A 25,466-nucleotide genomic window follows, 5' to 3' on the forward strand; every position below is an offset into this window, starting at 1 on the left:
TCCGAGTGGTAAGGGACGAGGTGTGTCTCCGAGTGGTAAGGGACGAGGTGTGTCTCCAAGTGGAAGGGGAAGGAGGTGTGTCTCCAAGTGGGAGGGGAAGGAGGTGTGTCTCCATGTGGGAGGGGAAGGAGGTGTGTCTCCGAGTGGTAAGGGTCGAGGTGTGTCTCCAAGTGGTAAGGGACGAGGTGTGTCTCCAAGTGGGAGGGGAAGGAGGTGTGTCTCCAAGTGGTTGGGGAAGGAGGTGTGTCTCCAAGTGGTTGGGGAAGGAGGTGTGTCTCCGAGTGGTAAGGGATGAGGTGTGTCTCCAAGTGGGAGGGGAAGGAGGTGTGTCTCCAAGTGGAAGGGGAAGGAGGTGTGTCTCTGAGTGGGAAGGGAAGGAGGTGTGTCTCCAAGTGGAAGGGGAAGGAGGTGTGTCTCTGAGTGGGAAGGGAAGGAGGTGTGTCTCCAAGTGGGAGGCGAAGGAGGTGTGTCTCCAAGTGGGAGGGGAAGGAGGTGTGTCTCCAAGTGGAAGGGGAAGGAGGTGTGTCTCTGAGTGGGAAGGGAAGGAGGTGTGTCTCCAAGTGGAAGGGGAAGGAGGTGTGTCTCTGAGTGGGAAGGGAAGGAGGTGTGTCTCCAAGTGGGAGGCGAAGGAGGTGTGTCTCCAAGTGGGAGGGGAAGGAGGTGTGTCTCCAAGTGGTAGGAGAAGGAGGTGTGTCTCCAAGTGGTTGGGGAAGGAGGTGTGTCTCCAAGTGGTTGGGGAAGGAGGTGTGTCTCCGAATGGTAAGGGAAGCAGATGATTGGTGGGGGAAGGAGGTGTATCTCCAAGCAAGAAGGGAAAGTTGTGTGTCTCCGAGCGGTGGGGGAAGGAGGTGTGTCTCCGAATGGTAAGGGAAGCAGATGATTGGTAGGAGAAGGAGGTGTGTCTCCGAGTGGTTGGGGAAGGAGGTGTGTTTCCAAGTGGTTGGGGAAGGAGGTGTGTCTCTAGGTGATAGGGGAAAGAGGTGTGTCTCCAAATGGTAAGGGAAGCACATGATTGGTAGGAGAAGGAGGTGTGTCTCCAAGTGGTGGGGGAAGTAAGTGTTTCTCATAATGAAATGATGAAAAGGATGGAGATTGTCAGAGACATGTATAAATAATTTAATGGGTTAGATAGATATGATGTTTTCATTATTCTTTATTTTTTTATTTTTTGTTTCATTTTTGTAGATGTTTTAGATTTTGCTTCACATCATGTATGTGTATATTTAATTACAATCTTTCAAATTACTCTAAGATTCTCGGAGTGTTTTCTGATGCATTTTAGTTAAGTTAAATTTATTGAAATATTTTTTTTATAAATTAATAAGTGCAGCCAAATGTGTCTTTATGCATGACATTGCATCTTGCATGCATGTTTTCCCCAATCTTGTTACACACCCGGCATGTATAGACTACATTAACTTCCTCCCACCACCCATTAACATAAAAGATCCACTCTTGTCTTATTTCTGACTCAGAGGTCACATAGGTATTTTAAATGCATTTTTTTATTCAAATCTTAATCATTCTTAAAGAGCTTCTTTTTCTGAGACTGAGGAAGTTATGGTGCTGAAACTATGCATAGATGACAGCTTCTACTGCAAAAGGCCTCTCACAAAATCGCTAGAACTATCTCATCAAAATGTCAATATGGTTTCTATGGCAACCATATTGAAAAGGTATTTGGTATTGTGTTGTTGTCTCTGTATAAAGAGAAAAAAAAAAAGAGGTAAAAAAAATCCATGTAATAACATTACACATCACAAAAAGAAAAGAAGAACTTAGGATGTTATCAATTGGTAATAATTCTGTGTTATTGGATGCATTGGAAACTGAGTTATGTAATGTTTTTTGGCAGAAATTCTGTGACCTCTGAGGCATGATATATATACTAAAAAAAATGTTAGGGATCACAAGTATTTTGGGGTACCTATTTTTGTAGTGACCACTGAAGACACAATTTCATGAAAAATATCCTGCAAAATATTCATGTTGTTTTGTTCAGTTTATATATAATTCCACTAAAAACCATGTCCCAACAATTCTCATCTCAACCCCCCCAGCATTTCTCACCCAAACATCTCTCCCCTTATTTACGATGATAATCTCACAACATCAGGGTTTGTACAAATGTAGATCAGCTAGTTGCTCCATGTCAGTTACAGGGCTCGATTTAAGAAACTTGATTTAACTTGCACCAGGTGTATATTGACATGAAACACCAGACAAAATCAGGGTGCACCCTGGTCCATAAATTTATCAAAGTTGAAACATTGGCTGGTCTGCTGCCAGTGTCAAATAAATTAATGATGTGTCACTGAAATATGTAATAGGAAGCCCATGCTTGCCGAAACAGGAGACTATGCTTGTCGTGAGAGGCAAATATGCTTGTCGTGAGAGGCGACTAACAGGATCAGGTGGTCAGACTCGCTGACTTGATTGATGCATGTCATCATATCCCAATTTCATGACTCGATGCTCATGATGTCAGTCACTGGATTGTCTGGTCCAGCCGAAATTATTTACAGACCGCCGTCATATAGCTAAATATTGCTGAGTGCGGTTACACAACCTTAAACAACAAACAAACAAAATGGGAACATATGTGGTCATTGTCTTGATGTACCCACATGTTAATGAAGGGAAACCCAGGAAATCACAACAAATTACACGTAACACAGGCATCAGTGATGTACAGGATGTAGTGTGGTAAATAATCCTTTGTGGTATCGAATGTGTTCCAAGATTGATGTTGTGTTCACAAGCAAGGATTAGACAGAAAAGAAATTACATCTAAATTGACATGACTGCCCCCATGGTCTAATGGTAGAGCGGGAGGTCATGGGTTTGATCCCTAGCCATGTCATACCACAAGACGTTAAAAGATGGTACTTGTTATACCCTGCATGGCGCTTGGCATTAAGGGGATAAAACAAGGATCGTCTCGGAGTCACTATACTGTGTCTGAGTGGGGTATTCATGTTAAACTGCTGCATGGTATCTCAGTGGGCTAGCACTATAAATCTGCATCAGTCCGGACTAGTACAAGCAGCCACACACACACATACACGTGCATGCACGTCGCTATATAAGTGCAATGATTGGACGCGACGGTAAACCCCACCTTACCTCACCTCTAAATTGACATAAACATAAGTCCACAGTTTTCAATAATAGGTTGCACTGGTGCATGTTTTATTTTGCAAAATTGAGCCCTGTACATTTCACAGGGGGATTTGGGTGGTCCCTGGCAACCTATGCTTGTTGTAAGAGGGGGTGGTCTAGTGGTTAAAGCGTTTGCTTGTCCAGCTGAAGACTCGGGTTCGATTCCTGACATGGGTACAATGTGTAAAGCATATTTCTGGTGTCCCCCGCCGTGATTTCCTTGAATATTGCTAAAAGCAGCTATACTCACTTGTTGTAAGAGGCTGCCTAGTGGATCGGGTGGTCAGACTCGGTGACTAGGTAGTGGGTGTGCCAACATACCCAATGGCGTTGATCATTGTTCATAAGATCCATCACCGGATTGTCATTGAATGGGATGGAACACGCTCAATGTTTTAACGATTACCATAATCAAAGTAATTACTACCCCGAAGCCAAAGGAGGCATTATTGGGATACAATATTGAGTGGGAGCTTTTAATTTAGCATTGTATTAATGGGAGTAGTTGTCAGAGGAGAGGTGCTAGTTATGTCGATAACCATGCTTTTCTGTCACAGCTAGACTATCAACCAGCTTACAAATGATACAATTCTTCAATTTTGTAAATCTGATGACGTTGCAGTTGTTAGTTTGAATTATGGTCATGAAAAGTTACTCCTAAACATATATTCCTTTTTATAAATGTAAAACAAATGTTTAAATAAAAAAAAAATAATTAATGGTTTCAAGCTAATTTGATGTTTTAAATTTTTATCATCCATTATATGTCTAGTTAACAGTGATGATGATGTTTTGAGATGAGACCCTGACAATGATTTTGGACTCGTATGAATTAGGAGATAAACATACTGTGTTTTCAATGTAGAGCTAGGTTACCTGTAGATTTAACCCCGCTAAATTGAATTTGGAACCGAACGCGCAGCGTGAGGTTTCAAATGTTATATTTAGCGCGGTTAAATCTACAGGTAACCTAGCTCTACATTGAAAACACAGTATGTTTATCTCCATTCTACCATGACTAAATAAAACGCGAACTCTTTGGTGTTAGCAAATATACTGAGTGAAGCGGCATGGGTTGAGTTCAGTGTTTTGAGTTGGTTATCGATCTGAATTACGGAATCACCAAACAAAATATGGTGCTGTATATACTCAAGCAGTTTGTTTACACCGTTATACTTCACTCGAACATATGACAGGCATTGAAAGCATATAAGCACAGCAACTTGGTAAGCTAACATGAGGTGGGCATCCCTAAAGAAAACAAAGCAAGCTTTGCAAGGCTTTCGCTCTACATCGCGCGTCACCATTATGACGTCATATCGCTCATTGTGACGCAAAAAATATGACGTCAAAATTCCAAGCGCTCTGTTGTCTCCAAAACGTAAATACATTCCCTTTGTTGATTTCTGTCGTGTTTTTCTGCACGAAATGTATTGCCACGCATCCTTTGAATATTGTAGTAACCGCATCTGTGCATTTCGTAACCTGTAATTGTAGATATAATTATTTAAATATGCCTACCGACAATGACTGAAAATAGTACTAATCTGTGAATATTAGCTTCCGCGGTGATGCGGCCGTCAAACCAGCTGTTTCAATCAGAGGGGGTTTATTGTGATTTAATAGCCTCTGATTGACCAATCAGAATCGAGTAAATTCCAAATTCATGGTAGAATGTTTGGCAAATTTTTATTAATTGGTTTATGGATTCTGATGAGGAGATTTCTGGACCTATTGTGTGCCCGGTCCCCATGGTTGTCATGTGTTCAATCCTCAGCTTCCCCTCATCACAATGCAGCACCAGCAACAGCAACAGCACCAAGCCCAAACATCTGGATCAGCATCACTTTGATCTTTCCTCACAGATTAAACTGACACTTCATGACTTCACTGAAACACCTTTAGAAGCAGCATTAATTTGAACTCACCCACTCAATCAGTCACTCACCAATGTTTGATGTGTTTTGTTTTGCAGGCCCAAACCCAGACTGGGACAAGTCAGATCCTCCTTCTCCTGATCTCTACCGGCACACACTACATACTGGAGACATTACAGTAGCTTATAAACATTTTTAATACTTCATGGCTTCGTACACTCTGAACTCGGTTCACAAATGGCCGTTTCTTGCTGGACAATATGTGCAGCATCTTCCCGAGGCAAGGGAGTTAACTGACCTTAAAATCCAGTTTCCACCCTTGCAGGATTCACAAGGCTGGATTAATGGAGTTATATTTTGGCTGGACTAAAGTTATATTTTGGCTGGACTAACAAGTTTATGCATAGTCCAATCAAAATTGCATAATGAAATCGACATCTGGTTCGTAAACTGACGTGCAGAGGTCGGTCGACTGCAGGATTTGCAAATCATGTGCACCGTCAACTTAGCATCAACAGATATTTTCCAAATCTCTTCATGTTTTTAATCAAGGTGCTAACGTGATTTGATACACTTGCAAAGTAAAACCCATTTTATTACAATATGGATCTTGATTATCAATCAGATTGTCTTCACTGAGTGCTGCCATTTTGTTTGAGGCAAATGCAAGTGATATGAGAGGTGGAATCTGATTGGTCAATAGGAGGGACATAGAAGGGACATAGAAGGGACATAGAAGGGACATAACTTGTAATAGCCACTGGTGGCGCTACAATTGAACCCAGAAATTCTGGTCTAGTTGGCAAGGGTGGAAACTGGACCTTTATAGTGCCTTGCCTTGGAAAGATGTATGTGCAGCTGTCTGCTCTACGTATTGCTTTAATGATGTCCAATGGTAAGGTTTGCTCAAAGTTAATGCATGTTAATACTACAAAAAATATAGTCGCAGGTGATGGAGGAATGTACAGTGTGTACAAACTCATGATGTATTAATGATGATCACGGTCTGTGTAGGCATGTGTAAGCATGAGTAGGCATGTGTAAGCATGTGTAGGCATGTGTAGGCATATGTATGTGTGGATTGAATCAATGCAGTATTTATTATTGAAATTGGACTGAAATTTTGCTTAAAGAGACCAGGGTTAGAAACTAACAGTTTTTGTCCACTAGTCCTTATAATGATAACATATAGCAAAACCCATAAAATGGGCCAATTGTTCTAGTCCTTAGGATACCTTTACTATTGGGCAGTTTGGTAAGGACTATAGGACTAGTGCCAATTTCTAACGCTGGAGAGACTTTGTTCAATGGCTTGGTGTGATTGATTGATTGATTGATTGATTGATTGATTGATTCTACACATCATGAAATATGTATTTAGAGGCAGAGTTGTCTTTGAGGAAATGAATCAAAATTGCTTGGACTGACAATGTGCGAGAGCATAGTCCCACTTTAAAATGTGTGCTGTGAGGACTGTATTAGTGGTGTCAATTCAATGGTCAGTGTTATGTAAAATTCTAAATACCATGTTAGTGTTGCTGTACAAATTATGTGACAGTGATGCCATTAAAGATGAAATTCATGTTTTATTTGTTGGTGCAGCTGACACCGCTGTAAGAAATAAATATTTGAACAACTACACAAGGCACCCAACGGCACATCTCGCTTTTACTACTTCATGAAGTCAAGGAATTAAAAAATTATTCATAATATAAGCGGGTGGCCCAGTCGTCTAAGGCGCCGCGATTCGTTGTGCAGAGTTGCATCCCTTGGGCACGCCAGAAACCTATGATTGTGTGTTCGAATCCCGGTTTACCCAGATTATGTTTCTAGGTTTGTCAGCACCATACCCGTGCTCGTGGGTTTCACCGAACTAGTAAACATCTGAGACCTGCATCACTTCGGGCTTTACTCCCACATTTAGCTGGCACCCCCTGATATAACTGGAATACTGTTAAAAGCGGTGTTAAACCCAACTCACTCATAATATAAGCTTGTTTATATACAGTGTTAAAAATAATGAATTGTGATATGGGTTTATAAATAAAATGTCTGTCTGTCTGTTACACTAGCTTGTAACAATTCTGCTGACTTGCAGGATTTCTGTTGGGAATCTGGCTACTTGCGTTTTGTGCACACACACCATTTGTAAAAATCATGGAATCTCTTCCAGTATATGTTTAGGTACAAGATCAGACTTCCTTCTATTTAGATTTTTTGTTCGAGTTGAACTTGTCAAAATATATCACGTAATATTGCATTAATTACACTGCTTGGTACAAAGATGTGGGCATTAGTGATTAGGGATATCCCAATCTGGTGATTGGTTGAAATAAGATTCATGAGTTGTATTGAGTGCAGACCTGAAGAATCTGTCTTAAGTGTATGGAAACTCTATAAACCTGGACAGTTCCCAGTGAAGTTGTCTGGATTGTTAGTAAATAAAGCCAATCTCTCTCACTCACTCACTCACTCACTCACTCACTCACTCACTCACTTCCGGTCAATAAAGGTCAGTGGGGTAGCCCATTCTTGATGTACCCTGCCCTGATAGCCTAGTCAAAACCAAACTCACTAAATATGAACGCTGTACAAATAATTAATCTTGACGAGGTCAATATACGAGAACAAGAATCATGGATCCCACCCCTGAGGTGATCTGACCAGACTGAGGCCGCAGATCCGAGGTCCGGTCAGACCCCCAAAGTGGTCGGATCAGAGGGTTGCATAATGACCTCATCGAGAGTAATCATTCATCTTGTTATACGGAAATTCACTTTAAAGTTTATGAAGCCTTTAAACCTGTTTCGTTACAGTAACCAAGACGCGAACCGTGAAATGTTACTACCACATGCCATCTTGTTTTCTAACAGACGAGTCAATAATCATCATGTGATAGGTAAATACTGATCATGTGAGAGTCAAAAGTCACGTGTCAGTCACATGATTTGGTTGTCTACATTGAAACGTAATATTTTTCGTAACATGGTACAGATTAATCAATGGAATTGCAAGATTCTTAATGGACGAATGATCATAATGTTTTATTTGTGATGTTATTTTCTCCAGGACAACTTCAGAGTAGCTGGACTGACATCCATCAATGATTGTACATGTTTTTACGAACTAAAAATGATTTATAGTTTTCATGTTTTTGTTTTAGTGTTTTCTCTTGTCTGTATGCAACCAGTGTGTCAGCTGTACAGGAATATAATGATATACCTTTTACATAAGAAAAACAAGTTTTGTTTATGTACAGCTTCACATTCTCAGTTGCAGCTGCAACCTGACATCAGTGAAGCTTCATGTTATACCAACACCAAATGTTTTGAAATAATTTAGGGACTGGTCAGTTATTTCCAGGGGTGGTGTTGACTAGTGGTTGAAGCGCTCCCTCATCACGCCGAAGAAACGGGTTTGTTTCCCGACATGGGTACAATGTGTGAAGCCCATTTCTGGTGTCCCCTGCCGTGATATTGCTGGAATATTGATAAAAGCAGCGTAAAACCATACTCACTCACCCAAAGGGATCGGGTGGTCAGACTCGCTGACTTGGTTGATGCATGTCATCGTATCCCAACTGTGTTGATCGATGTTCATGATGTCAATCACTGGTTTGTCTGGTCCAGACTCGATTATTTACAGACCACCATCATATAGCTGGAATATTGTTGAGTTCGGAGTGATACAACAAACAAACAAACAAACCATGGACAGGGTGGGTCAGAGGTGTTTGATGGACCAATATATTGAAATTAATAGCCTCTCCTAATGCTGGTCATATTTTTGGATGACCCTTCCCCATGTCCTTGTACATTCTTTTCATGACCTTCCTTGAAAATGCAAAAGCACTTTATTTTTTATATATTTGACTGACTCCCCCTGACCCCCCCCCCCCCCCAGGGTGGTCAGGTCGACGCTACTTATATACTGAACCGCAAAAGAAACATCACCATGGATAGATATATGAGAAACCTTATTTGTCAAAACACTGTAAACATACTTTGAGACATATTAAAAAGATGAAACTTGGCAAAACTGATCATCATTGTTGAAATTAAAGCATAAAATGTTCTTAGAGTGAAACACAACACTAGTCTCTGAGAAAATGGCATCACAAGTCAGTATCTCGTGTGTCCGCCATGTGCATTAATGACTGCCATGCAACGGCAATACATGGAATGGATGAGGCGGTTGATGAAGGCCATAGGCACTTGAGCCCACACTCTGAGGAACGCCTGATGCAGTTCAGGTGCAGTTGTCGGCCTTGGTCGGACGTCATTCAGCAGTCTTTGAATCTCGTCCAACAGGTGCTCAATGGGATTTAAATCGGGACTGAGGGCAGACCACTGCATGGTTCTGATGCCATTCTGCTGGAGGAAGTCTCAAGTTGCTCTCGCAGTGTGGGCACAGGCGTTATCATGCTGAAACTCGTGGTTGCTGCGACGTGCCAAATGAGGCTTGATCAATGTACCGAGCCGCTGTGACACCATTGCCACTCCCTGGACCGATGTTGTGCAAGACCAATTCCACCCCACACCATGATACTTGGACCACCCCACAAGTCTCTCTCAACAACACAAGCGTCCGAATAATGTTCCCCACGGCGTCGCCAGACTCTCTCTCTGCCATCTGCTGTTGATATACAGGACTCAGAAGAGGATTCCTCCACTGGTGGTGGCGCCAATGCTGTTGCTGTGTTGCCCACTGAAGACGGTCCCGGCGATAACGTGGTGTCAGAATGGGTCCTCGGTGTGGACTGTGACAGTGGAGGTGTCTGCTCATCAATCGTCGACGCACGGTGTCCGCACTAATGTGTCACTGGTGTGTCCCCATGGTCTGTCGATCAGTTTCCGCAGCAGTAACAAAGCGATCTTGAAGATGCAGTCGCACAATCTGACGATCCTGACGTCGGGTGGTGACTGGGTGGCTAAAACAAGGACTGGTCGGCTCAGAGTCAGTATACTGTGGCTGAGTGGGGTATTCATGTTAAACTGCGGCATGGTATTTCAGTGGGCTAGCACTATAAATCTGCATCAGTCCGGACTAGTACAAGCAGACGCGCGCGTGCATGCACGTCGCTATATAAATGCAATAATCTTGGATCTGACGTTAAACCCAATTTTACGTCACCTCACCTCACTTCACCCAGCGAGCCCCGTAAAGATCTGGGTTAGAATAGGTCTTCAGCAACCCATGCATGCCGTAAAAGGCGACTATACTTGTCGTGAAAGGCGACTCACGGGATCGGGTGGTCAGGCTCGCTGACTTGGTTGATGCATGACATTGATCCCAAATGCGTGGATCGATGCTCATGATATTAATCACTGGATTGTCTGGTCCAGACTCGATTATTTACAGACCCCCATCATATAGCTGGAATATTGCTTAGTGCGGCGTTAAACAACCAACCAATCACCCAGCGACATGCAGGTGGTCGGCAGTGTCGCACCACTACAAGGAGATAGGTTTCTCCTTATTGCAGCAAAACGTCATTACTACGTAACTTCCACCACACTCAGAAATGACCTGCGGAACACAAGTGCGTTAACGTTTCTACTAGCAGCGCGTAATCGTCTCAGTGAGACTGGTCTCTGGTCACGGAGGGCATGCATTCGCATCCTCCTGACCGACATCACAGGCAGGCACGTTTAGATTGGGATGAGGATCACGTCAACTGGACAGACCAGGACTGGGCTCCAGTTCTTTTCAGCGATGATTTAAGATACTGCCTAGACAGATCGTCATACCTGAGTGGCGTATATAAGGAGACGGATTTCAGGATTCAAACGTAGCCAAATATGACCGCTATGGAGGGGGCTCAATCATAATTTGGAAAGGGATCAGAAGAGCTGTAAGAACCGATCTCCAGCAAGGCACGATGACTGGAGTGAGCTACATGGATGACATTCTGAATATGTACGTGAGACCGTCTGTTGGTGCATTTGGACCTGACTTCATCCCCATGGCCAATAACGTACAACCTCATCGAGCCAGGGTTGTTGATATCTACTAAGAGCAGGATAACTTTTTAAAGTGGTGATCCTTAGCAAGCCTTGAGTAGTATAGTTCAGGGCAAAGCTATACTTTATTACACTAGAGTAAACTTTCTTACAAAGTGTGTTTCCATTCTCCATTTATCATTGTTTGAATGTAGCTCTGTTTGTGGAATAACCTGCTTTAATTACAACCAGACTCTCCTCTTCTACGGGGGCGATCGGGTAGCCTAGTGGTTAAAGCGTTCGCTGGTCACGCCGAAGACCCGGGTTCGATTCCCGACATGGGCACAATGTGTGAAGCCCATTTCTGTTGTTCCCCGCCACTCAATCACTCAGTCCACGTGCTTGGGAAACGGAAATAACGTACAAGTCTTTCGGCAGCGTCGTTGCACATACGCACGTCAGTCATAATAGAGTACCATTTACCCGATGTAATGGCCACTTTAGCATCCTATAACTTTGGACTTAATATGTTTCTTGCCATATTAATGTGTAGTGGCCTATTTGTAGTGAAACCTACCTTACTGAACCCCATCAGCTGGATCCATTAGAGGGAGACAAATGAGGATTCTGGTAGAATCGTGATCGAGGCCAAGGTTCAATACTGTTCTGACTTTGAGCTGGTCAGTCCTTTTATCTAAGATCATTGCACTTATATAGCAAAGTACATGCACGTGTGTGTGACTGTTTGTAATAGTGCGGACTTAGCGCAAGCCCACTGAGATACCATGCCATAGTTTTTTACTAAATTAACTGCGACCATTCCTTGTTTTATCCCCTTAATGCCGAGCGCCATGCATGGTAACATCAAGTTCCATCTTTTAATGTGCGTATGTTTTTTGGTATGACGAGGCCAATGGATGGAACCGCCGCCCTTCCGCTCTCCGGGCTGCCGCTCTATACCCTCGACAACGGAGGAGGTCCTTTAGTCATATGAACAAACGCAGTGCTTGTCAATGGACATTGTTTTACGGAGCTTGCTATAAACTGAGGATGGTTGGCTGATCGCGCTCCTGCGGCCGGATTATTGTTCATGGTTTTGTTTTTTTTGTTTAACGCCGCACTCAGCAATATTCCAGCTATATGACGGCGGTCATTGTTCATGTGATGAGCTTCAGGTTTGGTTTCTCAAGACTTATTCATGTGAAGTACCTGAAATATTTCTGTGAAGTAAAACATATGCATTCGAAATGTTTCCCTCTGTGACGTAAAACAAAATACATTCAAAATATGTCTGAGTGTGCCCTAATTTTTCCAGATGCATACGAAATAGTTCTGACTGTGACGTAAAACAATATGCATTCGAAATATTTCTGACTGTGACGAAAAACAATATGCATTCGAAATATTTTGACTGTTAGGTTCAACAATATACATTCAAATATTTGACTGTGACCTAAGACAATACGCATTCGAAATATTTCCGACTTTGATGTTTAACAATATACATTCAAATATTTGACTGTGATGTAGAACAATAAGCATTTGAAATATTTCTGACCGGCGTAAAACAATATTCTTTCTCAAGCGCACGTCTTAATGTTAGTTGTTACCTTCAAACAAGTCTGGTAACTTGTATTAAAATACCACACCGCTTTTATTTAATCCCGACCTCTATCGATGCCAGAAAACCCAGACAACGCACAATGTATCCATCTCTTGAGCATCTGGGGGCACGGGTGGCCCAGTCGTCTAAGGCGCCGCGATTCGCTGTGCAGAGTTGTGTCCCTTGGGCACGCCAGAAACCTATGATTGTGGGTTTGAATCCCGGTTCGCCCAGATTATGTTTCTAGGTTTGTCAGCACCATACCCGTGCTCGTGGGTTTCACCGAAGTGGTAAACGTCTAAGACCTGCATCACTTCGGGCTTTCCTCCCACATTAAGCTGACACGCCGTGATATAACTGGAATACTGTTAAAAGCGGCGTTAAACCCAACTCACTCACTCACTCACTCTTGAGCATCTTGACATACGTATGCTTTTTCTTAATTCTAGAAATGTTATCACACTGTCAAAACTCCTATTTTGTTCATTGCAAATTTCTTTTTTGTAAGGACGTTGAATCTATGATATTTTATATCTTGGTGGAACAACACGTGTTGTATAAGATGAATGTGTTACTATGGCAACTTACTCATTTATGTAGTTTCTGTTTTGTCAGATTTCTATCCTGTGATTGACGTGTATCTGACTCACATTGTTCGTATATATATATATATATATATATATATATATATATATATATATAATGCCAACGCCTGTGAGCAATTAACACAATCAATGCATACATACTCATCGCCAAAGGAAACGCGAATGCCAAACATGTTGGTTAAGACATGAAGACCTAGAAGACCTATTACTCATATTTAAGAGATTTTAGATTGGTTCGATGCACAAACGAACATACTGGTACGTGACTTCATACGAGATGCACTATTTGTCTCGTGCGGGATTAGCGTGTAAAGTTTGGAAATCACGTGCAACATATGGTGATATGGAAACATTGGAAACGTCTCTTCTTAACATACATACTTCTCTATATATTTCTATGGTTCGTGTTTCTTTTGGCGGTGAGTATATTTTACATGAAGAAAGGGTATGCACTCGTGACCTTTAACCTCCATCGGTCATGGGTTCGAAATCAATATTTGTCCCGGGAGCACGGGTGGTCCTGTCGTCTGAGGCGCCGCGATTCGCTGTGCAGAGTTGCGTCCATTGGGCACGCCAGAAACCTATGATTGTGGGTTCGAATCCCGGTTCACCCCGATTATGTTTCTAGGTTTGTCAGCACCATACCCTTGCTCGTGGGTTTCACTGAAGTGGTAAAACGTCTGGGACCTGCATCACTTCGGGCTTTCTTCCCACATTAAGCTGACACGGCGCGATATAACTGGAATACTGTTTAAAGCGGCGTTAAACCCAGCTCACTCACTCAATATTTGTCCCGATTACGATCCCTGGTGTGTCAGCATCAGACCTGTGTTTGCAGAGTTTACCGCGGGATCAAGTGGGCAGGCCTGCCTTGGTTGATGCATGGCATCGTATCCCAACTGCGTACATCGAAGCTAATGATGACAATCACTGGATCGTCTGGTCCAGACTCAACTTTTTACAGACCGCCTGACGGGGTAGAATAGGACTTCAGCAACCCATGCATGTCTTAAGAGGCGACTAACAGGATCAGGTGGTCAGGCTCGCTGACTTGGTTGATGCATGTCATCGTATCCCAATTGCGTGGATCGATGCTCATGATGTCAATCACTGGATTGTCTGGTCCAGACCCGATTATTTACAGACCGCCGTCATATAGCTGGAATATTGCTGAGTGCGGCGTTAAACAAAATACAAACAGACAAACAGACCGCCTGAATATTTATGCGGCAAACAAACAAATAGTGTTCACCGAAATGAACTAGAGGTGAGGTGAAATGGGGTTCAACGTCGCGTTCAAGGTTACTGCACTTATACAGCGACGTGTGTGTGTGCGTGCGTGCGTGCGTGCGTGCGTGCGTGCGCGTGCGTGTGTGTGTGCTTGTACTACTCCGGAATAATGTCGAGTTCATAGAACTAGCCAACTGAGATACCATGCTGCAGTTTAACATGAATACCCCACTCAGACACAGTATACTGACTCCGGGCCGACCAGTCCTTGTTTTAGCCCCTTAATGCCGAGCACCATGCAGGGTAACAAGTACCATCTTTTTAAAGTCTTTTTCTATGACGCGGCCCGGAGGAGGGCACGGGTGGCCCAGTCGTCTAAGGAACCGCGATTCGCTGTGCAGAGTTGCGACCCTTGGGCACGCCAGAGACCTATGATTGTGGGTTCGAATCCCAGTTCGCCCCGATTTTGTTTCCAGGTTTGTCAGCACCATACCCGTGCTCCGGGTAAACGTCCGAGACCTGTATCACTTCGGGCTTTCCTCCCACATTAAGCTGACACGCCGTGAAATAACTGGAATAATGTTAAAAGCGGCCTTAAACCCAACTCATTCACTCGAACCCCAGACCTTCCGCTCTCCCGGCCGACGCTCTACCACTAGACCATGGGGGCGGTCCTACTCTCATCAGAGGGACTGCATATATCCCTTTTCTTATCAAACCCTGATGCGGATTCCCAGGCAAAACATGCGTTAAAGCCAACTCACGTGTGTATCTTAAGTTGAAAAGCTACTATATATTTAGTGCTGTATTTTCACTGCCGGGCAAAAGAAAATATACACCCATGTTTGAAGGTGGCTGAACATGAAACAAACAAGAAACGGTTATTCATTTGTGATGATGATGTGGATGTGACGTGTTTGATACGGGCATTACAGTTGTGTTTCGGACCTTACGTCTGCATTGTTTCAGCGCCTGTTTTCAGCCAAATAACATTTTGATAACGTTTGTAATTTTGTACTCAAAACCAATTTTCAAGTGTATACTTTTATTTTGCCGGGCAGTTTGAAGATACAAAATCATAGACACTTTGGTTTCCCGAAAAAAGATCGAGAAGATCAGTAAGTAAATACAAAATAAATATAACATTTGTCTCCTCTGGTCAAATAATACCTTTCTTTCATAACGTGAACTACAAAGTTGCCATTTTAACTCTAGGGGCGGTCGGGTAGACCAGTGGTTAAAGCGTTCGCTCGTCATCCCGAAGACCCGGGTTCGATTCCCCACATGGGTACAATGTGTGAAACCCATTTCTGGTTCCCCCCCGCCGCCGTGATATTGCTGGAATATTGCCAAAAGCGGCGTAAAACCATACTCACTCACTCACTAACTCATTTTAACTCTGGGCTGTGTCATTCATTATCTTCTGAAGTTTATCACTCGGCGAGACAAACCCACTAGTAAACACGGTGCAGACATCCCTATGTATATGACAGCGATATCAACAAGGACAACGGACTTCCAAGCGAACATTTCATTTGAACACCTAATAGTTTAACTATTTTATTGCAAAATGTATGTCTAAATGTTTCAAATTTTAATATTACGTTAATATTAAGTAGGTATACAGTTTGATGTCGAGAAACATTTAAATAAGGGTCACGAATACCGCCAGATTGTGTTGTGTAGTGTGGGTCGTGTGAACTAGTGAAACTAGTTCTGATGTTGCTGCATTTACTGGCCGAGATGAAGTACAGCACCGAGACATTCAGGACACTATGCGAAACGGTTGGACCTGCACGTTCCTGAAAAACAAAATGTACAAGGTAGAAAATACACCGCGTGTCTGAACTACCTTCAATACAAACTTGATGCTATATTCAGATTGGGCCACCCGTATCCCCATGGCTTTTAATTTTCTGTGGAAGTCACAGAATGAATCGATGGTTACAAGCGATGATAATTTACTTCTGTTTACAAGGGATGATAGATTTTACTTCTGGTTACAAGCGGTTATACATTTCCTTTTGTTACTATGGATGATATATTTACTTTTGGTTACAAGCGGTGATAATTTACTTCTGTTTACAAGGGATGATATATTTACTTCTGGTTACAAGCGGTGATACATTTACTTTTGTTACTATGGATGATATATTAACTTTTGGTTACAAGCGGTGATAATTTACTTCTGTTTACAAGGGATAATATATTTACTTCTGGTTACAAGCGGTGATAACTAACTTTTGTTACTGGAGATGATATATTTACTTTTGGTTACAAGTTGTGATATATTTACTTTTGTTACTAGGGATGATATATTTGTTTCAAGAGGTGACGTATTAACATCTGTTTACTGATGATGATGTACTTACTTATAGTTACAATAGGTGACATATTTACTGTTGGTTATAGGGAGGTATACTTCTGGTGACAAGTGGTGATATGTTACATCTGTTTAACGGGGATGATATACTAGTATTTACTTATAGTTACAATAGGTGACATATTTACTTCTGGTTATAGGGAGGTATACTTCTGGTGACAAGTGGTGATATGTTACATCTGTTTAATGGGGATGATATACTAGTATTTACTTATAGTTACAATAGGTGACATATTTACTTCTGGTTATAGGGAGGTATACTTCTGGTGACAAGTAGTGATATATTACATCTGTTTAATGGGGATGATATACTTGTATTTACTTATAGTTACAATAGGTGACATATTTACTGTTGGTTATAGGGAGGTATACTTCTGGTGACAAGTAGTGATATATTACATCTGTTTAATGGGGATGATATACTTGTATTTACTTATACTTACAATAGGTGACATATTTACTGTTGGTTATAGGGAGGTATACTTCTGGTGACAAGTAGTGATATATTACATCTGTTTAATGGGGATGATATACTTGTATTTACTTATAGTTACAATAGGTGACATATTTACTGTTGGTTATAGGGAGGTATACTTCTGGTGACAAGTAGTGATATATTACATCTGTTTAATGGGGATGATATACTTGTATTTACTTATAGTTACAATAGGTGACATATTTACTGTTGGTTATAGGGAGGTATACTTCTGGTGACAAGTGGTGATATGTTACATCTGTTTAATGGGGATGATATACTAGTATTTACTTATAGTTACAATAGGTGACATATTTACTGTTGGTTATAGGGAGGTATACTTCTGGTGACAAGTGGTGATATAGTACATCTGTTTAATGGGGATGATATACTTGTATTTACTTATGGTAACAATAGGTGACATATTTACTTCTGGTTATAGGGAGGTATACTTCTGGTGACAAGTGGTGATATAGTCCATCTATTAATGGGGATGATATACTTGTATTTACTTATAGTTACAATAGGTGACATATTTACTGTTGGTTATAGGGAGGTATACTTCTGGTGACAAGTGGTGATATAGTACATCTGTTTAATGGGGATGATATACTTGTATTTACTTATGGTAACAATAGGTGACATATTTACTTCTGGTTATAGGGAGGTATACTTCTGGTGACAAGTGGTGATATAGTCCATCTATTAATGGGGATGATATACTTGTATTTACTTATAGTTACAATAGGTGACATATTTACTGTTGGTTATAGGGAGGTATACTTCTGGTGACAAGTGTTGATATGGTACATCTGTTTAATGGGGATGATATACTTGTATTTACTTATGGTAACAATAGGTGACATATTTACTTCTGGTTATAGGGAGGTATACTTCTGGTGACAAGTGGTGATATAGTCCATCTATTAATGGGGATGATATACTAGTATTTACTTATGGTTACAATAGGTGACATATTTACTGTTGGTTACAGAGATAATATATTTTATTCTGGTTACAAGTAGTGTCATATTTACTTGGGGTGATATATTTACTTCTGGTTATGAGGAATGATACATTTACTTCTGGTTACAAGTTGCGAATTTAATTTTGCCTCTTAGGAGGGATGCATTTAGCCCTGGGCGGAATGATATTAATAGTTTGTAGTTACTGGGGGTGATCAATTTAACTTTCTGTCGAGATGTAATTACCAAATTTTGCTCTCTATTTGGGCGACATAGTTAGCCAATTTTACTTTCTTAGTAGTCACCGCTAGTTCCTAGAAAGACGTGGGCCTGATACATACCTTTCCTGTGGGTGTTATACTGAGGGTGACAGTTACCTCTAGACCCCAAGGGAGCATATGGGTCGTCCGATCCACAGTAAAGACCATTGAGACAGCGACACTCATGCACCTTCCAAGGTGTCTGACCCCAGGATTCTATTCCGGAGTACATCTGGCAATCTGAGAAAACACACTCCAGATCAATCATAATACGTGGATGTAACTTATACGTTCTGGATTAATTTAGGTTAACCGCAAATTCGGGTAACAGTTGTGTATATATAATCAAGTTAATGGCGCGTCTAAATTATTATTTTTGAAATTATTAGTTCTCATTATAAGCAGAACTGATTTAACATAGATAGATGGGCATATAACTGTACCGGGGGAGTTACAGTCATTTGAGGGGGCGGTCGGGTAGCCTAGTGGTTAAAGCGTTCGCTCCTCACGCCGAAGACCCGGGTTCGATTCCCGACATGGGTACAATGTGTGAAGCCCATTTCTGGTGTCCCCCGCCGTGATATTGCTGGAATATTGCTAAAAGCGGCGTAAAACCATACTCACTCACTCATTTTAGAACACTATACTGAGGGGCAAAGAAACTATACCTCTCATTTGATACCATATGTTTGATTTTCAGTTGAAAATATCTTAAGTTAGAGAGATTATATCCAAACAACGAACTGTACTGGCGCTCAGCCAGTACTCAAAGAATACTTCTACACGGTTTTACTTTTAAATATGATTTGATTTACAATTTTTAACAATTGAAAAGACAAATTCTCATGATAACAAACTGGATGGGTAAGGAATAGAATTTACGGATCTCAACTTCTTTATTAGGAGGAAAACAAAGTTACGGATGTCAACATCTTTATTATGAGGAAAACAAAGTTATGGATCTCAACTTTTTTATTATGAGGAAAACAAAGTTACGGATGTCAACTTCTTTATTATGAGGAAAACAAAGTTACGGATGTCAACTTCTTTATTATGAGGAAAACAAAGTTACGGATGTCAACTTCTTTATTATGAGGAAAACAAAGTTACGGATGTCAAGTTCTTTATTGAGGAAAACAAAGTTATGAATCTCATCTTCTTTATTGAGGAAAACAAAGTTATGGATCTCAACTTCTTTATTAGGAGGAAAACAAAGTTATGGATCTCAACTTCTTTATTGAGGAAAATAAAGTTATGGATCTCATCTTCTTTATTGAGGAAAACAAAGTTATGGATCTCAACTTCTTTATTAGGAGGAAAACAAAGTTATGGATGTCAACTTCTTTATTGTGAGGAAAACAAAGTTATGGATGTCAACTTCTTTATTGAGGAAAACAAAGTTATGGATCTCATCTTCTTTATTGAGGAAAACAAAGTTATGGATCTCAACTTCTTTATTAGGAGGAAAACAAAGTTATGGATCTCAACTTTTTTATTATGAGGAAAACAAAGTTATGGATGTCAGCTTCTTTATTAGGAGGAAAACAAAGTTATGGATCTCAACTTTTTTATTATGAGGAAAACAAAATTATGGATGTCAACTTCTTCATTGAGGAAAACAAAGTTATGGATCTCATCTTCTTTATTGAGGAAAACAAAGTTACGGATGTCAGCTTCTTTATTATGAGGAAAACAAAGTTACGGATGTCAAGTTCTTTATTGTGAGGAAAACAAAGTTACGGATGTCAACTTCTTTAACATGAGGAAAACAAAGTTACGGATGTCAACTTCTTTATTGTGAGGAAAACAAAGTTATGGATGTCAACTTCTTTATTGAGGAAAACAAAGTTATGGATCTCATCTTCTTTATTGAGGAAAACAAAGTTATGGATCTCAACTTCTTTATTAGGAGGAAAACAAAGTTATGGATGTCAACTTCTTTATTAGGAGGAAAGCAAAGTTATGGATGTCAACTTCTTTATTGAGGAAAACAAAGTTATGGATGTCAACTTCTAAAATATGATAGCGGTCATGTGGTTGCAATTTTATTTCATACCACATTTTTTTTCTCGCAACATTACCCAGCCATATTACTTTTTACAAACTGTTGCAGGAATGAGTGATGGTTAAATAGACATGATCAAATTTAGCATCAATCGTTTACCTCTCAGTTTAGGTTGTCCAGGTAACGAGAGTCTAAAGAGGCTTTGGTGATGACCTATACGACACATACCTTCGGAGAGGTATATACAAATGTGAGTACATTTGGCAATCAAAAAAACAAAACAACCCCCCCCCCCAAAAAAAAACAAAACAACAACAACAACAAAAAAACAAATGTGAGTACACACACACTTCAAAAAAAGAAACGCACATGTAGTATGCAGTTCATTGAACCCGACCACAAAAACTCCGGTATATAAATTGGATATATGTTATTGGAAATTGTTGGTGGCCTGATATTCGACAAACGGTGCGTCAAAACGCAGCCATTGTAGATTTGCAATGGCTTAAATGGCATTGTGTTCACACTTGTTCAAAAATGTCATCGAGGAAAACAGTAAAGCAAAATGCACGTGCAGGTAATGGCATTCGTAACTCGTGGTAGTGGCTATAAAAAGACAAGCATAAGCCAATAACCTGTCATTCAATTGTCAACATTTTCAAGTTCGAAAATGCCGAGACTCAGCGCTGCCGATCGGGACATCGCCATAGGATGTATTCAAAGAGGGGAATCGCAGACTTCTGTTGCACGCTACTTCACCGTCCACCACAGCACCATTTGCCGCATTTGGGACCGATACACACAGTTTAATTCCACTGCAGAATGCCCGAGAACCGGCCGGCCGGGGGGGGGGGGGGGGGGGGGGGGGGCATATCCTACACTACGAGATCTGTCTTAGTTGTGGTTCAGGGACATTTGACAGCCAATCGCTCATGAATCAAATTCTTCAACCTCGCCTTCTTCAATCATTGACCGCCAGAGGGAGATGTTTCAACAGGACAACGCTCCACCGCACACAGCTCGTGTCACGGTAGACTACCTTCATAATGCCAACATCAACGCCTTGTCCTGGCCGTCGAGATCTCTAGATCTCAACCAAATCGAACACCCCTGAGATGAACTCGATCGACGTGTACGTCAACGTCAGAACACGCCGCAGACACTCCCACAACTGGCCAACGCGCTACAAGCAGAATGGCGCAGAATTCTGCAGGACAGACTTCGTACACTTACCCAGTCAGTGCCGAGGAGATGCAGAGCCGTGATTGCTGCCCGGGGCGGTCACATGAGATACTGAGTTCAGCGGAACCTTGTGGCCTTATGTGACATGGCAATGAACAGTTTTCAATGCCTTTGTACAACGGCAACCTGTGACTATCGAGCTCCAATATTTCATATTGGTATCTATGATATTAAATTATATATAATATATCGACTTTATTAGGTACAATACATTTACTAAACATCTACCAGTGCGTTTCTTATTTTGAAGAGTGTATAAGATGTGCAATACACGAGATGTATGCCTCTATCTGATTCAGGAAAACATTGCCCAATTGTTTATGGTGCGGATTCGCTAACGTGGGTTCGAATCCCAGATTCGCCCTAATTGTGATCTCGTGAGTTTCGCCAAAGTGAGGTGAGGTGAGGTGAAATTGGGTTTAACGTCGCGTCCAAGATTATTGCACTTATATAGCGACGTGCATGCACGTGTATGTGTGTGTGTGGCTGCTTGTACTAGTCCGGACTGATGCCGATTTATAGTGCTAGCTCACTGAGATACCATGCCGCAGTTTAACATGAATACCCCACTCAGACACAGTATACTGACTCCAAGCCGACCAGTCCTTGTTTTAGCCCCTTAATGCCGAGCGCCAGACAGGGTAACAACAAGTACAATCTTTTAACGTCTTTTTGTATGACGCGGCCCGGGATCGAACCCTGGACCTTCCACTCTCCGGGCGGACGCTCTACCACAAGACCACGGAGGCGGCCTTCGCCAAAGTGAACTAAACATTCCAGGGGTTCGTTTGAAAGTGCCTACCTACACCGACAGACTTCAGCGGAGCGCAGTAGCCCTGGGATTTGCGGCTCCCCAAGCAGCACATGTCCCGGGGACAGTCCCTACCCACAGAGCACGGCACCTGCCCAGTAACCGCGTGCAGCACCAACACCTGGGACAGAAAGAACCAAATTCTGCTCACATACACTTTCGTTTTTCACTTTTCAGATTGTCACCTACTCTTAAACACAGTTTGATGATGTTTGTAGGGGCTATTTCATTAACTATATTCCGTGTTCAGCAACAGCTCTGAAGATGTTATCGGGGTACTATAGATAGAAATAGATAGGAATAATCAACATACCCATGTTGGCAATAGCTTTTACCAGAAACATATATTTTGCTGCGTTCTAATTGGCGTCGATCAATTTTGCCTTTGGGAAGCATCCTTTAGATTCTGAATAAACTGCAGGGCTAAAGTGAGTGAGTGAGTTTGATTTTACGCCGCTTTTAGCAATATTCCAGCAATATCACGGCAGGGGGACACCAGAAATGGGCTTCACATATTGTACCCATGTCGGGAATCGAACCCGGGGTCTTCAGCGTGATGAGCGAACGCTTTAACCACCAGGCTACCCGACTGCCCCCAGGGCTAAAGAAAGTATACACCTATGTTTGATGGTGGCTAAATGCACCAAGACATGGTAATTCGATGGTAATGTATGTTATATGGGTAACATGATTTTGGTTTGAACCTTTAGTTTGAAGGCCGCCTCCGTGGTCTTGTGGTAGAGCGTCCGTCCGGAGAGCGGAAGGTCCGGGTTTCGATACCCGGCCGCGTCATACCAAAACACGTTAAAAGATGGTACTTGTTCTTACCCTGTCTTGCGCTCGACATTAAAGGGCTAAGACAAGAACTGGTCGGCTCGGAGTCAGTATACTGTGTCTGAGTGGGGTATTCATGTTAAACTGCGGCATGGTATCTCAGTGAGCTAGCACTACAAATCGGCATCAGTCCGGACTAGTACAAGCAGCCACACACACACACACACGTGCATGCACGTCGCTATATAAGTGCAATAATCTTAGACGCGACGTTAAACCCAATTTCACCTCACCTCACCTCACCTCACCTTTAGTTTGAAGTGTTTCGGAGACTGTTTTCAGCCTAGGAACGATTTTGATTTTTTGGTCAAATCCAACTTTCAAGTGAGTACTTTCTTTTGCCCGGTAGTTTAATTTAGACGAGCAAGCACGGGAAGGCAACATGGAAGTTATATTGCTGTACTGTTAAGTGCATTATGGGGTACAAGTTGTCTTTTAAAATACATTTAATATGGCCAGATTTTGGCATTTTAGAAGATATAGATCAACTACGCATGATTTTATACAGCACAAATATAGTTTTGTGCCAAATTAATGTCCGATAAACGGATTTTTTGTATTCTAGACATAGATACAGTAAACTACGGTTATAACGAACTCAAAGGGACCATTAATTGTAGTTCGTTAAAACCATAGTTCGTTATAAGCATATATACAGCATAGTAACACAGTACTTACAATGGTCCAGTACAAACACTTCATCTTTGTTGTGTGGGGCGTGTCAGCACCACCTCGGCCGTGTCAGTATCACGTGGGGCGTGTCAGCACCACGTCGCTCGTGTCAGCACCTCGTCGCTCGTGTCAGCATCACGTGGGTCGCGCGCAGCAAGCAATTTGTTTGTAGTTAACGTTATCAGTATTCATGTGATAACATTCCATAACTGAATACATAACTTTTTGATGACGTAACTAGAAAATACAGACGATCTAAGATTGTAAAACCTCAGCTTTGGCGGAGATTTATACCATTCATTCACCAGGGACTAACATTATTTTTAGGGCTCCCTGCCTACAAGGCAAGAGCCCTATTGTAATTGTTCGATTTATTATTATTATTATTATTATTATTCTTTATTATTATTATTATTCCGCCGATTTTTGTTCCAATCCGAACTCCAAAACTACTGCTCAGAATCTCTTGAAATTTTGCACAAAGATAGCTTAGCTACTGAAGTTATATCCACAAAAATCTCAAGACTCTAGACTCAAAGACTAAGGGCAGATAACTCAAAACAACTTTAAAAATAGCAATTTCAACAGCTAATATATCCGCCACGAAAGCTCCAAAGACTTCCAAAATTCTTGAGCTGGTGCGGAATCAGATGGCCAACAAATTCTCTACACATTCAATGTAGCGAAATTGCTTCGTTTGGCCTCCAGATCGGATTAAGTGCTTTTGCACTGTTTTTTTAGCAGATATCTCAGTACTCGACTCCCAAAATCTCCTCCGCTCAAACTACCAGCTCAACAGCTTCCAAACTCTCCATACTTTGGCTCCAAGTACCATACTAACAACTTCAAAGAAAACATGTACTTATGTCATATATGTGATATATTTTCCTGATAGCACTTGACCTGGCGATTCCAGAACACTAAACCGTTTGTCTGTAGCTCCATGGACAACGAAACTACAGAGTGTTGAAAACGGCACTCTTTGGCCCAGGTCCATCAACTTGCCAAATAGCACAACTCTAAACACCCGTAACTTAGCTAAAATTGGTTCAATTTCGGCCAAATTTCGTGTGTGTATGTAATGTAGAATGGGGATGTCTGTTATCACGCCCAAGTGTAGCGACATAGGAAATAAGACGACGGAAAGAGATATTATGCATAATTTATGTATAACAACATCTTTCAGCATCTTGCTCCTAACCAGAGCATTCTATAACTGGCAGACTAGGCAATCTTTAGTATTTACATGTGCAATTCGATATTGAAATGCAGTCACAAATCACAAATCCTACATACATCAAACTCTTATTTCACATGTTCTGGAAATGTCATTTAGTGGGGATCACATGGGTGCTTTACGAACTCTTCAAATATTTTTTAAAGTAAAAGACACTGAAAGA

At 41.5% G+C, this 25,466-nt stretch overlaps 2 protein-coding genes across 3 annotated transcripts in view; one reads left to right on the forward strand and one right to left on the reverse strand.

Moving 5' to 3' along the window:
* LOC124133366 (SANT and BTB domain regulator of class switch recombination-like) overlaps positions 1-5,425 on the forward strand; it is a 47,299-nt gene extending 41,874 nt beyond the window's left edge. For both annotated transcript variants that reach the window (XM_046497748.2, XM_046497749.2), the window contains one exon: positions 5,138-5,425. Coding sequence is in view for 1 of the 2 variants with exons in the window: in XM_046497749.2 (XP_046353705.2) it covers positions 5,138-5,180 (43 nt within the window). In the remaining variant the exon portion in view is untranslated. The remainder of the gene's footprint in view (positions 1-5,137) is intronic.
* Positions 5,426-15,963: 10,538 nt separating this feature from the next.
* On the reverse strand, positions 15,964-24,202 carry LOC124133449. The gene is made up of 4 exons (XM_046497882.2): positions 24,073-24,202; positions 22,552-22,681; positions 18,620-18,742; positions 15,964-16,221 (listed from the first exon to the last, which is right to left on the reverse strand). Exons 1-4 carry the CDS (start codon positions 24,094-24,096, stop codon positions 16,193-16,195), a joined length of 306 nt encoding a protein of 101 aa, XP_046353838.2. The 5' UTR covers positions 24,097-24,202; the 3' UTR covers positions 15,964-16,192.
* Positions 24,203-25,466: the final 1,264 nt, after the last annotated feature.

The sequence above is a fragment of the Haliotis rufescens genome, unplaced genomic scaffold, assembly GCF_023055435.1.
Source record: "Haliotis rufescens isolate VD_foot unplaced genomic scaffold, xgHalRufe1.0.p SCAF_21, whole genome shotgun sequence".
In the NCBI taxonomy this organism is placed as follows: Eukaryota; Metazoa; Mollusca; class Gastropoda; order Lepetellida; family Haliotidae; genus Haliotis; species Haliotis rufescens.

Coding starts and splice junctions, on each gene's coding strand:
- LOC124133449 (XM_046497882.2), bottom strand. CDS start 24,096: ATGAAGTGTTTGTACTGGACCATT. Junction 18,743..22,551: donor GCTGAAGTCTGTCGGTGTAG/GTAGGCACTTTC, acceptor GTGTTTTCTCAG/ATTGCCAGATGTACTCCGGA. Junction 16,222..18,619: donor TGCTCCCTTGGGGTCTAGAG/GTAACTGTCACC, acceptor TTTGTTTTTCAG/GAACGTGCAGGTCCAACCGT.